At 44.9% G+C, this 13,736-nt stretch overlaps 1 protein-coding gene across 2 annotated transcripts in view; it reads left to right on the top strand.

The window, feature by feature from the left end:
• Positions 1–13,736, top strand: part of ASB18 (ankyrin repeat and SOCS box containing 18) — an 83,687-nt gene that overhangs the window by 14,910 nt on the left and 55,041 nt on the right. Inside the window, exon 3 of one of the 2 annotated variants that reach the window (XM_088835095.1) lies at positions 12,817–12,939. The exons of the other annotated variant lie outside the window; for it this stretch is intronic. Coding sequence (XP_088691221.1) covers positions 12,817–12,939 — 123 coding nt within the window. The remainder of the gene's footprint in view (positions 1–12,816; positions 12,940–13,736) is intronic. 2 annotated transcript variants of the gene reach the window in all.

The raw sequence follows: 13,736 nt of genomic DNA on the forward strand, positions 1-13,736 counted from the left end.
ACTGATCTCCTTTAGAATGGACTGGTTTGATCTCCTTGCTGTCCAAGGGGCTCTCAAGAGTCTTCTCCAACACCACAGTTCAAAAGCAACCATTCTTTGGCGCTCAGCTTTCTTTATAGTACAACTCTCACATCGATACATGACCACTGGAAAAACCATAGCCTTGACTAGACTGATCTTTGTTGGCAAAGTAATGGCTCTGCTTTTTAATATGCTGTCTAGGTTGGTCATAGCTTTTCTTCCAAGGAGAAAGTGTCTTTGAATTTCATGGCTGCAGTCACCATCTGCAGTGATTTAGGAGAAGCCCTCACACTGCAACAAAGAATAGCCCCCAGTCACCACAACTAGAGTGAAGCCCGCACAGCAGTGAGACACAGCACAGCCAAAAATAAATAAATAAATAATTTTTTAAGTAAAGAAGTTTAGCAAACCCAAAGCAGGACTGACATAAAAGAAAGAGACAGGTGTGTACCTGGTACCCAGATGCTCCACTGACTGTTGAGTCAAATTTGCCATGAGAATTAAGAGCATATTTCACTGAGGTGAAGGGTAGAAAAGGTATGCAGAGGAAAAGATGCAATAACTTTCCTATTTGAGGTGCATGTGACTCTCCTGCCCTTAAGCCTGCAGTCGTTCTTCACTACGTACAGCAAAGGCTTGCAAACTCGCTTGAGGGCCAGCTACCTATTTTTATAAATAAAGTTTTATTAGAACACGGCCCTGCCCATATATTTACATATTGTCCATGGTGGCTCTCATGCTACAATGGCAGAGCTGAGTAGTTGCCACAGAGACCATAATATGCACAAAACCTAAAATATTTATTATCTGACACTTTACAAAGAAGGCCCAGCAACCCCTGTCCAACAATGAACAGTCCCAATTTTATAGCCTGAGTCCGAGCACTTAAATTACGTGCTGTGAACTAACCCACCCCACCATCTCTCCCAGCGTCTCTTCACCACCCTGTACTCCAGTGACTGGTCGATAAAGGTGCTACTCACAGCCCACTGGGTAGGGGGTGCTCCATAAAGTGTTTGCTGTGAAAATTGTCATAAACACTTAGAAACGTCTACAGCAGCTCGACAGTTAACAGAACACCCACATGTGTGATTACTGGACTTGGAATTCTGCCTTTTCTCCATTTTCTTTCTTTTTTTTTTTGGTAATTAATTTCAATTGTATTCTGAAAAATAATCACTCTATGACAAATTGGGACCCAAAAAAAAAAAAATTCCTGGACGGCCCTGGTGGTCCAGTGGTTAAAATTCCAAGCTCCCAATGTCCAGGATGGGAGTTTGAGAATCCCTGGTCAGGGAAGATCCTGTATGCCACATGGCCAAAAAATTTAAAACTAATAAAAAAATTTTTTTAAATCCCTAGTCCTTCACCTGAGGTGGTTGAGAAACCCTGGTCCGCAGCAGCCTCAGTGACACACACCTCCAACCCCTCTCACCGCTCCTGGCCTTGGGACAGGCTGTCTCTGCTCCCCCATCTTCACCTGCTCTGACGACAAGCCCACCCGTCCTTCCAGGTGGCCCAGTTCAGTCAGGTGCTATGGCCTTGCAGGGTGTTTGCTGGGCATCCACACCTGTGAGGGGGAGGGGAGAAGGCAGGATGGGCAGAGGGGAGGTTGATCTGTGCCCCAGGACCCCCCACATCTCAGCCAGACCCCAGGGGAGCATTAGAGCTGACCCATGTCATGGTTTCCCCACGTGAAGTCACCATAGCAAGCCTGTCTCCCGGCTCCCTCAGTCTCTAGATCTGCCCCACTGGGGGCTGTCCCTTCTGGAAGGAGGTGGCTCTCTCCCCAGGAGGAGCTCACAGTGGGGCAACAAGTCCTCCCTAACAGCAGCATCTGGGCAGCACACTTCTGTGTCCACCAAGGTCTAAGCCCTCGACTCTGATCCCCAGAGCTGCTGCTGGTGGCTCGCTTTCTCCCAGGTCTCCGCTCTGCCTGCCTGGTCTCCTAAGCACCCACCCTCCAGACTGCACCCTGGGCCCCACCAACACAGCGTTGAGGCCAAGGATGCTTGCCTCTTGTTCAGCTCAGGATAACAGGACCAGGTCCCCCAGCTCAGGCCAAGAGAGGGGAGTAGACACCCTCGGGGATCATGAGCCATCTTTTCCTCCAATTCCCTCTGTGCTTTGCTCAGATGCCACCTTCAGAAAAAGCCTGTCCCACCCCTACTTCCTGTCATTCTCATAACTTCCCTGATCCATTCTCTTCACACCTGGACCCCTATCCATCAGTGATCTCACTCCACTTGCCAGCTAACGGCTGTCTAGCCTCTCTCTCTCACTAAGTATAACCCTCCTTAAAGGCAAGGATTTCTACCCTGAATCTCTGTAGGCCTCTGGTACCTGAAAAATGCCCCTTACATGTACACTCAATATAGAATATTTCCAAATGGTGTAGAAATTTACCCTTCCACCTGCAAACTCTGAATTATCAGTTTCACTAAACTCTTCCGAAACTTGATTTTTTAAAAAAACCATTCAGGGAACTTTCCTGGTGGGCCGGTGATTAAGAATCCACCTTCCAATGCAAGGGACTCAGGTTCAATCCCTAGTTGAGAAACTAAGATCTCACACACTGCAGGGCATCAAAGCCCACGCACAGCAACTACTGAGCCAGCGTGCTCTGCAGCGTGCTCTCTGAAACAAGAGAAGCCTGAATCCACAACTAAAGAAGCCCCTTTGGGCCACAACTAGAGAAGGCCCATGTGCCACAAGAAAGACCCAGCACAGCCGAAAATTTCAAAAAACTGAAAAACCTTTCACAATTGGATAGATGAAAAAGATCTCTTTTTCTAACTTCCATTTCACATTGGTAAAATTGGATGCTGTGTGTATGTTTAGCATTCATTTCTATTCCTTATCATGCCTTTTATTTTTCTGTTGGAAATTCAAAGTTCTCTCTCTTTTTTTTTTTTTTTTTGCAAACAGAAAATTAAGGTCAATGAACTTTCAATCCATCAGACATCACTGGGCTGGCTTTGGTCTGTGCAAAGTTACAAAACAACCAGAGACCGCCAGGCGCAACCCCCTCCTCAACTGCAGGATCAGTAAGCATCTCATTTCTAGGAGGGCTGTAAAGGATGATGAGGTATAACCATCAGACCAAGCCAACTTCAGGAGAGAAGCATTTTGCTCCCTGTGTGAGATTCATAAAAAACAATCAGTCTGAACAGGCAATTTGTCTCAAGAGGCAGGAGCTGCAATTTTATCATGTAATTAAATCCCCATGACAGTTGTAAAGAAACGCCATCACCTCTATCAGGGAGAGCTTCAATGGGCTGCTCTCCTGCATGGTTCCCCAGAGTCTGCAAATGTCCTTCCAGGGCTGTTTACCTGTGGTTGTGCCCACTGAGGACCAGGCTACTCCATCTCCCCCTCGGCCACCGTGGATGGCAGTGCTCAAGGGCACCTTCGCTTCTGAGCATCCAGAAGAGCCCTCCTGGACTCTGGATGAGAGCAGCTCTTGACCTTTGGATGAGACGGCATTGGTGATGAGAAGTGACCATGTGGCTTGGCAGGATCTGCCCCGAGCTGGGTGAGCTCTTTGGAAATAAGTTAGCAAGGTGCCCCCAACCCCCACCCCGCCCCTCTTGTATTCTTCCACATGATGGGAATGAGATGTCTTAATAATGTGAAATCAGTACAGACAATGTAAGTCATTATTAATAGACACACTTGATCTGACGGAGTAGGATGCTTTAATGTTTTGCTAAATGAGGTGTGCTGTGCTAACATTGCTATTTGGAGAGAAGGTTAGGCTACGTCCACGTTTTGGATTCTGATGTCTGTGTGACTGGCTTCAGTGGATGTGGATGTGTCCTGGGCTCTTAAAAGCAGAGTCTTACAGGACTTCTCTGGCGGGCCAGTGGTTAAGGCTTCACCTTAAGAGGCAGGGGGTGAGGGTTCAATCCCCAGGCTGAGAGCTAAGATCCCACACACTTCATACCACAAACCAAAACAGAAAACAGAAGCAATATTGTAACAGATTCAATAAATACTTTTTAAAAAATGGTCCACAAAAAAAGCAGAGCCTTACATATCTGCCCAGCTTATTATTTTTAAGAAATGCTTTTAATTTTTTTGTGACTTGCTTCTTCCGCTTACATATTTTTTAATTGATGTATAGTTGGTTTGCAACGGGGTGTTAGCTTCACATGCACAGCAAAGAGACTCAGTTATACACCCAAATATACATTCTTTTTCTGATTCTTTTCCCTTTCAGGTTATTACAAAATAGTGAGCATATAGACTTCCCTGTGTTGTACAGTAGGTTCTTGTTTATCTATTTTATATATAGTAGTGTGTATGTTAATCCCAAATTCCTAATTTATTCTCCACGGTAACCCTTAGTAACCCTAAGGGGAAAATTGCTGTCATTTTAAAAAGCTTTCGGGAGGGGGGATGAAGGAGGAGTGGCCTTCAGAAATTAAACAAAGGAGAGCGAGGATCAAAAAATGTGTGAAAGGAAATCCACAGTAAGACTTGGGGCCACTGTGCCCGGCGGCGTGTGCGTGCTCAGCCACTCAGTCATGTCTGCCTCCCTTTGACCTCATAAATTGTAGCCCGCCAGGCTCCTCTGTCCATGGGACTCTCCAGGCAAGAATACTGGAGTGCTTGCCATTTCCTCCTCCAGGGGATCTTCCTGACCCAGGGATAGAACCTGCTTCTCCCTCATTGGCAGGCAAATTCTTTACTTCTGTGCCACCTGGGAAGCTTGAGCTACATGGTACGAATGTTCGATTTAGTCCCTGAACATTTACAGAAACGATCCATGTAGGAAGCAGAAAACTGACCAGGATAACAGGATGATACACTGGCATATTTGAGAAAGTGCTCAGACTTTCATCATGTCCCCAAAGGGGAATGACTTATTGCCCCAGTGTGTCCATTTACTTGGACACTTGTCCCCAGAAGGAAGCCAGACCTTGGCCTAATGGCCTGGGAAAGAATACACACAGTAGCCCTTTTCCAAGAGCACGTGAAAACCGTGCCTCGTGGCCCAAATACATGGAATGTCGAGGCCCCAAATAAGCAGCTTGTCTGTAACAAACCCACTAGCTTCACATTTCAGGCTCAGCTGGGTTTTTCCACAGAATATCATCAGAGCTCATCCTCTGATGCTTCTGATGAAAAGAAAATCAATCATTCATCAATTCAATAGCAGGATGCAAAGATCCTGATATGACATGAAAATAATAATTACCATTTGAACACTAGATTTTGTTTATCTCATTATTGCAAGGTGGTTTGTTTGTTTTTTTTCATCTCATTTCATTGAGAAGCAAAAATTCTCTCTTGTTAGCTACCAATGCTACAAGCCTTGGTAAGGGAAACAGTTTTTCTGTCTCTTGTGGACAAAACATTACACTTGTAAGTCCCTAACATATCCTTTACAAAGCCATATTCACATCCGGTGAACTACCTGGCCAGCTCTTAGAGAGATTTAATCTGTTCGGATTCTGGGCTTCCCTTTCAAGCAATGGCTGCATGTTAGAGGCATCTGGAAAGTTTCTTACTTCCCAGATGCTCAAGCTGTACCCTCCAACCAATTATATCAGAATCTCTCGGGCTGGGATCCAGGCATCAGTGTTTCTAAAGCTCCAGTGATTCTGGAATTCAGCAATGCTTTACATGTACCATGTATGTTATTTCTCCAGTTCAAGTTTTTTAGCAAGATTTTCCTAAAGAATGACCCATATTTTTTCCATCTTCTCTGAAAGGTTTTCAACCTTATCTATGCCTACCATATCTGTCTACATGTCACTGCATTTTAATGAGATAACCATGTCACAAAATAAAATTATCTTAGTCCACCCTGCCTTCTTCCTAGTGACCCCAGTGCTCCAAGTGCCCCCACTACTTTTCTAAATACTCCCAATCCAACCTTTTCATGATCCGTTTAGGGCCTTGCCCAAGACTGAGTTCAGCTCAGGCTTTGAGGAATCAAGTTCTCTTCCTATTTGAAAATGAAAATTCTCATCTCCTGGTCCTTCTTCTGTTTTATTCAATTCCTCAAAGATTTTGACAACTGCTAAGCAACTTTGTACGTAAATTCACTCTTGAAAGAAACTGAGTTTTCATATCAACTGCAGCAGGCAGAGAAGATTAGTCGTGAGTCGCATCTTGAAGGCTGTGTGTTGCCTTTGAAGGAAGCTGAGAAGGTGAGAGTGATAAAGATGAGGTACAGACAGTCCTCTGCCTATCGCTTAATAGAACTGTTTCTTTTCTTGATATTGAGTTGTATGACTTCTTTATATATTTTGGGTATCTTGCCGGACATATCATTTGCAAATATCTCCTTTCATTCAGCAGGTTGCCGTTTTGTTCTGTTGATGGTTTTGATGTGCAAAAATTTTCTAGTTTGATTTGCTTTTGTTGCCCTTGCCATAGGAGACATATCCAAAAAAACATTGGTTAAACTGATGTCAAAGAAGTTACTGCCTATATTTTCTTCTAGAAATTTTATGGCTTAAGATCTTATATTAAAGAGTTTACTTCATTTTGAGTTAATTTTTGTATATGGTGTAAGAGAGTGGTCCAGTTTCATTCTTCTGCATGTAGCTGTTCAGTTTTCCCAAAGCCATTTATTGAAGCGATGTTTTCACATCACACACCGTTGCGTCCCTTGTTGCAGACTCACTGACCACACGTGCACGGGTTTGTCTCTGGGCTCACCATCCTTTCCACTGATCCACGCGTCTATTACTGTGCCAGTACCATACTGCTTTAATTACTGTAGCTTTGTAGCTAAAGCTGTAGTAATTAAAGTCTGAGAGCATGATATCTCCAGTTTTATTCTTCCTCCTTGAGATTGCTTTGACTGGGAATTCCCTATGTCCAGTGGTTAGGATTTGGTGCTTTCACTGGGGGCCAGTGTTCAATCCTGGGTTGGGGAACTTAGACTCTGTGAGCCTCTAGGTACAGCCAAGAAAATAAACTTTAGAAAAATAAAAAGATTGCTTTTGTTCTTTGAGGTCTTTTGTGGTTCTATACCAACTTTAAGATATTTTGTACTAGTTCTGTGGAAAATGGCATTGATATTTTGATAGGGATTGCATTGAGTCTGTATATTGCTTTGAGTAGTATGAACACTTTAACAATATTGATTCTTCCAATCCACAAGCACCAAAAATGTTTCTATTTGTTTGTGTCACCTTCAATTTCTTTCCTCAATGCCTTTCGGTTTTCTGAGTACAGATCTTTTACCTCCTTCAGTTCAGTTCAGTTCAGTTCAGTCGCTCAGCATGAACTCTTTGCGACCCCATGAATCACAGCACACCAGGCCTCCCTGTCCATCACCAACTCCCGGAGTTCACTCAAACTCATGTCCATCGAGTTGGTGATGCCATCCAGCCATCTCATTCTTTGTCGTCCCCGTCTCCTCCCGCCCCCAATCCCTCCCAGCATCAGACTCTTTTCCAGTGAGTCAACTCGTCGCATGAGGTGGCCAAAGTATTGCAGTTTCAGCTTCAGCATCAGTCCTTCCAATGAACACCCAGGATTGATCTCCTTTAGAATGGACTGGTTGGATCTCCTTGCAGTCCAAGGGACTCTCAAGAGTCTTCTCCAACACCACAGTTCAAAAGCATCAATTCTTCGGCAATCATCTTTCTTCACAGTCCAACTCTCACATCCATACATGACCACGGGAAAAACCATAGCCTTGACTAGACAGACCTTGGTTGGCAAAGTAATGTCTCTGCTTTTTAACATGCTATCTAGGTTGGTCATAACTTTTCTTCCAAGGAGTAGAGTAAGCGTCTTTTATTTTTTATTTTTTTATTTTTTTTGCGTCTTTTAATTTCATGGTTGCAATCAGCATCTGCAGTGATTTTGGAGCCTCAAAAAAAAAAAGTCTGACACTGTTTCCACTGTTTTTCCATCTATTTCCCATGAGGTGATGGGACCAGATGCCATGATCTTCGTTTTCTGAATGTTGAGCTTCAAGCCAACTTTTTCAATCTCCTCTTTCACACTCATCAAGAGGCCTTTGAGTTCCTCTTCACTTTCTGCCATAAGGGTGGTGTCATCTGCATATCTGAGGTTATTGATATTTCTCCCGGCAATCTTGATTCCAGCTTGTGCTTCTTCCAGCCCAGCGTTCCTCATGATGTACTCTGCATATAAGTTAAATAAACAGGGTGACAATATACAGCCTTGACGCACTCCTTTTCCTATTTGGAACCAGTCTGTTGTTCCATGTCCAGTTCTAACTGTTGCTTCCTGACCTGCATACAGGTTTCTCAAGAGGCAGGTCAGGTGGTCTGGGATTCCCATCTCTTTCAGAATGTTCCACAGTTTATTGTGATCCACACAGTCAAAGGCTTTGGCATAGTCAATGAAGCAGAAATAGATGTTTTTCTGGAATGCTCTTGCTTTTCTCCATGATCCAGCGGATGTTGGCAATTTGATCTCTGGTGCCTCTGCCTTTTCTAAAACCTGCTTTACCTCCTTAGGTAAGCTTATCCCTAGGTATTTCATTCTTTTTGACACAATTGTAAATGGGATTGTTTTCTTCATTTCTCCTTCTGATAGTTCATTGTTAGTGAATAGAGATGCAACAGATTTCTGTATATTAATTTTGCATCCTGCAACTTTACTGAATTCATTTACTGGTTCTAGTACTTTTTTGGTAAAATCTTTGGAGTTTCCTGTATATAATCTTATGTCATCTGCCAATAGTAACAGTTTGGCTTCTTTCTTGCAATTCAAGTTCCTTTTATTTCTTTTTCTTGCCTAATTGTTGTGGCCAGGACTCTATGTGTTCCTTGAGGGTAAATGTGTTATATCTTTTTGTCTCTGAATCCCCCAAACCCAGCAACACATCCTAGAACATAATATCACACAAATGATTATTGAATGAATAGGTGAATGAATGGGTGGCCTTTGGGCCATTGGTGGGGGCTTTTTTTGTTTGTTTACTTTGACTTTTTTGATGTCATAGTCACACATACAGCTCTTTTTCTTTCAACAGCAACAGCCCTGCTATGCTCCTGATAATCTCCATGTCCTACTTGTGAAACCAATCTGTCTACCATGAACTATTTTTAAAAAGCTCTCACAAAGAACAAAGTCTGTTTCTGGACTACTACTCCCTACCCACTGAAATCAAGCTTGAGTATTTAGGGCACTGTTGACAAATATAACACTTGGAAAGCTAAATTTAGCATAGAACACAGGGTAGAATGGCTCTTATCACTGGACTCACCTCCAGGCTTCCACCCCTTTTAAAAATAACCCATGACAACATGCATCAGGTACAAAAGAATGCTCCAGTTTAAAGCACAGGCTCCAGCTGGATCCTGGATTATAGTTGTACATGAAAAGTCTTTCAGAAATGTATCTGTTTACAAACTATCAGTCTGAGAATATAACAGGGCAAAATGGCCATGTTTAAAGAAATGAGATATCCGAAGAATTAATATTGCTATTGAAATGAATAGGGCAATGACATAATCGGGAAATGAAGAAGAGTCAAAGATTTTATTTAGTGAACATTCTAGAAGGGAAATGGTCTTCACAGTGATGCTGTGTACCATTCTCTGTATACCCTTGTCTCTTGTGTCCAAAGAAGCCTGCATGTTCCTTGCAAACATGATCTGTATGCTTTACCATTGCATTTTCCCCAGTACCCAGCAGTGTTCTCAGTCACCCCCATTCCCTACGTTGTCTGCCAGCCACATGAGCTCTTCAGCCTTCAAGACACAGTCAACTCGACCTATACGCCTGCAAAAAGGCAACACAGCCAAGCAGACAGAAGGCCACACCTCTCCTATCCAGCACCCTGCAGTCCCCTCCAGTAGAGGAGATGTGGGTTTTACCGTTGGAAGAAGCTCCAGGCCTTGGGTCAGACTGTGGAATACATTTATGCCTGCAAGTCAGGTCTATGATGAGGGTAAAACACATCTTTATTAAGTCATACTGTTGTTTAGTTGCTAAGTCATGTCCAACTCTTTGTAACCCCAGGGACTGCAGCCTGCCAAACCCCTCTGTCCATGTCGTACTAAGATATTCTTGCATGGCCCAGGCAAGAATATTGTAGTAGGTTGCCATTTCTTTCTCCAGTGGATCTTCCCTACCCAGGGATCAAACCTATGTCTCTCTGCATTGTAGGTGGATTCTTCACCACAGAGCCATCAGGGAAGTCCCCTTATTAAATCACGAAAGTGAGTGTTAGTTGCTGAGTCGTGTCCGACTCTTTGTGACCCTATGGACTGTAGCCCGCCAGGCTCCTCTGTCCATGGGATTCTCCAGGCAAGAATACTGGAGTGGGTTGCCATGCTCTCCTCCAGGGGATAGTCCCGACCCAGGGATCAAACCCAGGTCTCGCACATTGCGGGCAGATTCTTTACTATCTGAGCCACCATAAGAGCATCCAATTTCCCCTCCACCCTTTACTGCAAGCCACTAAGAAAGACCAAGGGTATTCTGCTGGTTCCCCCTTTTCGTGGAAAATCTTGATGAAAGGGGCACCCCAGGGAATATAGGACCAAATTAAAGGCCCAACACAGAGATCCTGCTCAGCCTTCAGAAGGGCTTAAAGAGAGCAGGGAAGGTCAGTGGGCTGCTCTGGGGAGTGGCGGAGACGGAGAGAGAGGCGCTTGGCAAAAGAGGGTGCTTAGGAAGCCCAGACGTGACTAAGGAGGTGCTGCTTCTTGAGCCCCATCCCTGGACGTCAGAGCTTGTTTCCTGCTGTCTCTCTGCTGGCTGATTGTCTGCAGCACCACATAGACAGGTCCCTGGGCTACTGCTGGGACTGAGAGGATGGCGGCTACTGATGCCTCCACTCCCTCCCCCGAGGGTCTGTGCCTAACGCCTGGGCACCCACCCCACACTTCCCCTCCAAGGACCAGGCAGCCACTCCCACCAGCCTTCCTCCCTGCAGCCTCTGGGCACGTGCTTTGTTACAGCTCACAGCTTCCGGGAGCCCAACTGTATGGCCCTTTCCAACTTCCTAGAGGGAAAAACCAAGAACTGGAAAAATATGTGAGAACTGGGTTATAGCTATGCTATGAGAAAAAATTTCATTACTCTTTTTTAAAATTATTTATTGAAGTATAGTTTATTTATAATGATTCAGGGTTACAGCAAAGAGATTCTGTTTTATTTATTATATATATATGTGTGTGTATCAATGTATATGTATATATTCCTTTTCAGATTCTTTTCCATTATAGGTTAATACAAGATACTGAATATAGTTTCCCGTGCTTACAGACTTGTTTATCTGTGTTATATGTAGTAGTGTATATCTGTTAATCCCAATTCCTACGTGCACACATGCCAAGTCACTTCAATTGTGTCAGACTCTTTGCGACCCCATGAACTGTCCGCCAGTTCCCTCTGTCCTTGGAATTCTCCAGGCAAGAATACTGGACTGTGTTGCCATGCCCTGCTCCAGGGCATCTTCCCAACCCAGGGATCGAACCCAGGTCTTCTGTGAATCCTGCACTGCAGGTGTATTCTTGACTGCTGAGCCATTGATCCCAAATTCCTAGTTTATTCCTAATTTATCCCTGACCCTTTCACCTTTAGTAACCATAAGCCTGTTTTGTATGTCTGTGAGTCTACTTCTTTTTTTATAAATAAGTTAATTTGTATCATGTTTTGGATTCCACATATAAGTGATATATTTGGCTTTCTCTGTCTGACCCACTTCACTTAGTATGATAATCTCTAGATCCATCCATGTTGCAGCAAATGGCATTCATTCTTTTTAATGGCTAATATTCTTATATACGTGTGTGTGTGTGTGTGTGTGTGTGTGTGTTTATGTGTGTGCGCACGTCATCTTCTTTATCCATTCATCTGTTAATGAACATTTAGGTTGCTTCCATGTCTTGGCTATTGTATGTAGAGAGTGCTGCTATGAACACTGCAGTGCATGTATCTTTTTTAATTAATAAGAGTTTTCATCTTTTCTGAATAAATGCCCAGGAGTGGAATTGCTGGGTTATTTGGTAACTCCATTTTTAAACCTTACTAATGTTTAGACAATAAAATAAGCCCTGAACTAGTAGCCAGTAACTAGTAAATTACTAATAAAGAGCTGTTATCATTCATTAAAAAAAATTGTGGCCTCTCATCTTCAGCAAAGGATGCACATTTTGGGATCAGTTCTCAACAGCTGGAAGAAACCCACAGGCCCCAGATGACGATGCCTTTGGGAATCCCTGGTCTCTTACTATGGGGCCTCCACCCAGGACACTTGTGCAGAGCCTGGCCATTTGCAGTGTCTGTCTGGATCTCACTGACACAGCCTCGGGGCCAACACAGCCCTCGGAACACACATCCGCTCACCACTGGCCATAGCAGCTAAGGAAGAGGATGAAATGAAAGAAGCCATCCTACACAGCAGGAAAAAGAACCCGCCTATTTCAGGCTGTCTGCCCGCGTGGTGCGCTGAGCTGTTTGGGAGACACACAGATGGGCCTGGCTCTAGAGTTTACGTGTATACAATCGCAAGGGTGTGGCTGAGCTCTTTGGCGTCTCGGTGGTCACATGATGCTGGTCATACCGAGTGACGGTTATCACATCAGAGCCCACAGGAGTTATAAATACACCACCACCCAGCCCCGGCTGGATGACAATTGAGTAATGACAATAGAAATAGCTCACACTCCAAAAGCCCATCTTTCCCCTTCCTGGAGAGCTTTTCTGAGATCATCAGCATAGAGATGGACAGACGGCCAGAGCCAGTTAGAGGGAGACTTCAGATCTTTCAGAAGATGGAAAAAGAGCCTCAAGCAACAGATGGGTCGCCAGTCCTCGAGTACCACGCTGCCTTGGTCACAGGAGACCTGGAGCATCTGAAGTCCGTCATGGACAAGTTCTTCCAGGATGCCAATGTGGTGTTTGAGATCAAGAAGGACGAGATGGTGTGGCAGGTGAAATCCCCGGCCACGTTTGGACTGTCAGGTACCTTTGCTCTTTTAAAGTCCCGTTATTTTTAAAGAGCTACTAACACATGTCTGCACATATAGCTGCAGCGTGTAGACTGCTCACGACGGTGTTGCGTTTAACAAGCTCGAGCCAAAGACACTGACAAGCCAAACTCTGCGTGCACGATTTTTCAGACGTAGTTTTTAGGTGATCGGATATGAGCGATCAGATTGGAAAAGCCAAACAGTGGGTGAGGAGTGCCCGTGTGATGCTGGAAGTGGCCTCTTGTCTTTAAAAAGAGATTTGGTTTGGGTGTTGATCTGCCAGAGCCTGGAGCTGGCAGCCAGGGGGTTGGGAGATAAAGCACACCCCTCCTTCGAGTGCTCCTAGAGCAGGCCCCTGGCGGGCAGCGCTGTGCATTTCCTCTCTGAATCTGTGAACTCCAGGGCTCCAGGGCAGAAGCAGGCACAGAGCCAGCGCTGGGCAGGGCGAGCCTTCAGGAGACGCTCTTCCTGGATCCCAGGGCAGCCCAGGAAGAGGGAGAAGAGGGGAGAAATCAGAGGTCCTTAGGTCGTATATGCCTGCATTCTTGTCGCCGGGACACTGTTGCTACGCGCTGGGTGGGCAAACATGCCCCCAAGTAGAGAGAAGCCCTCTTGCCCCCATCTGGGATGGACGGACTAGCTGACCACCAGGCTGCAGTGCAACTCCTCAGCTGGAGTTCTGCACTGGGCACCCTTCCGCCCATGCCTCCCAATGCTACCATTTTACCGAGAGTTCACATGTTGGAATCGTGAGGATGCAAGGCTCTGTGATCAGCGGGCCAGGGCCCC

This window comes from Moschus berezovskii, chromosome 4 (assembly GCF_049115385.1).
Source record: "Moschus berezovskii isolate FMDL1 chromosome 4, NW_MosBer_1.0, whole genome shotgun sequence".
In the NCBI taxonomy this organism is placed as follows: domain Eukaryota; kingdom Metazoa; phylum Chordata; class Mammalia; order Artiodactyla; family Moschidae; genus Moschus; species Moschus berezovskii.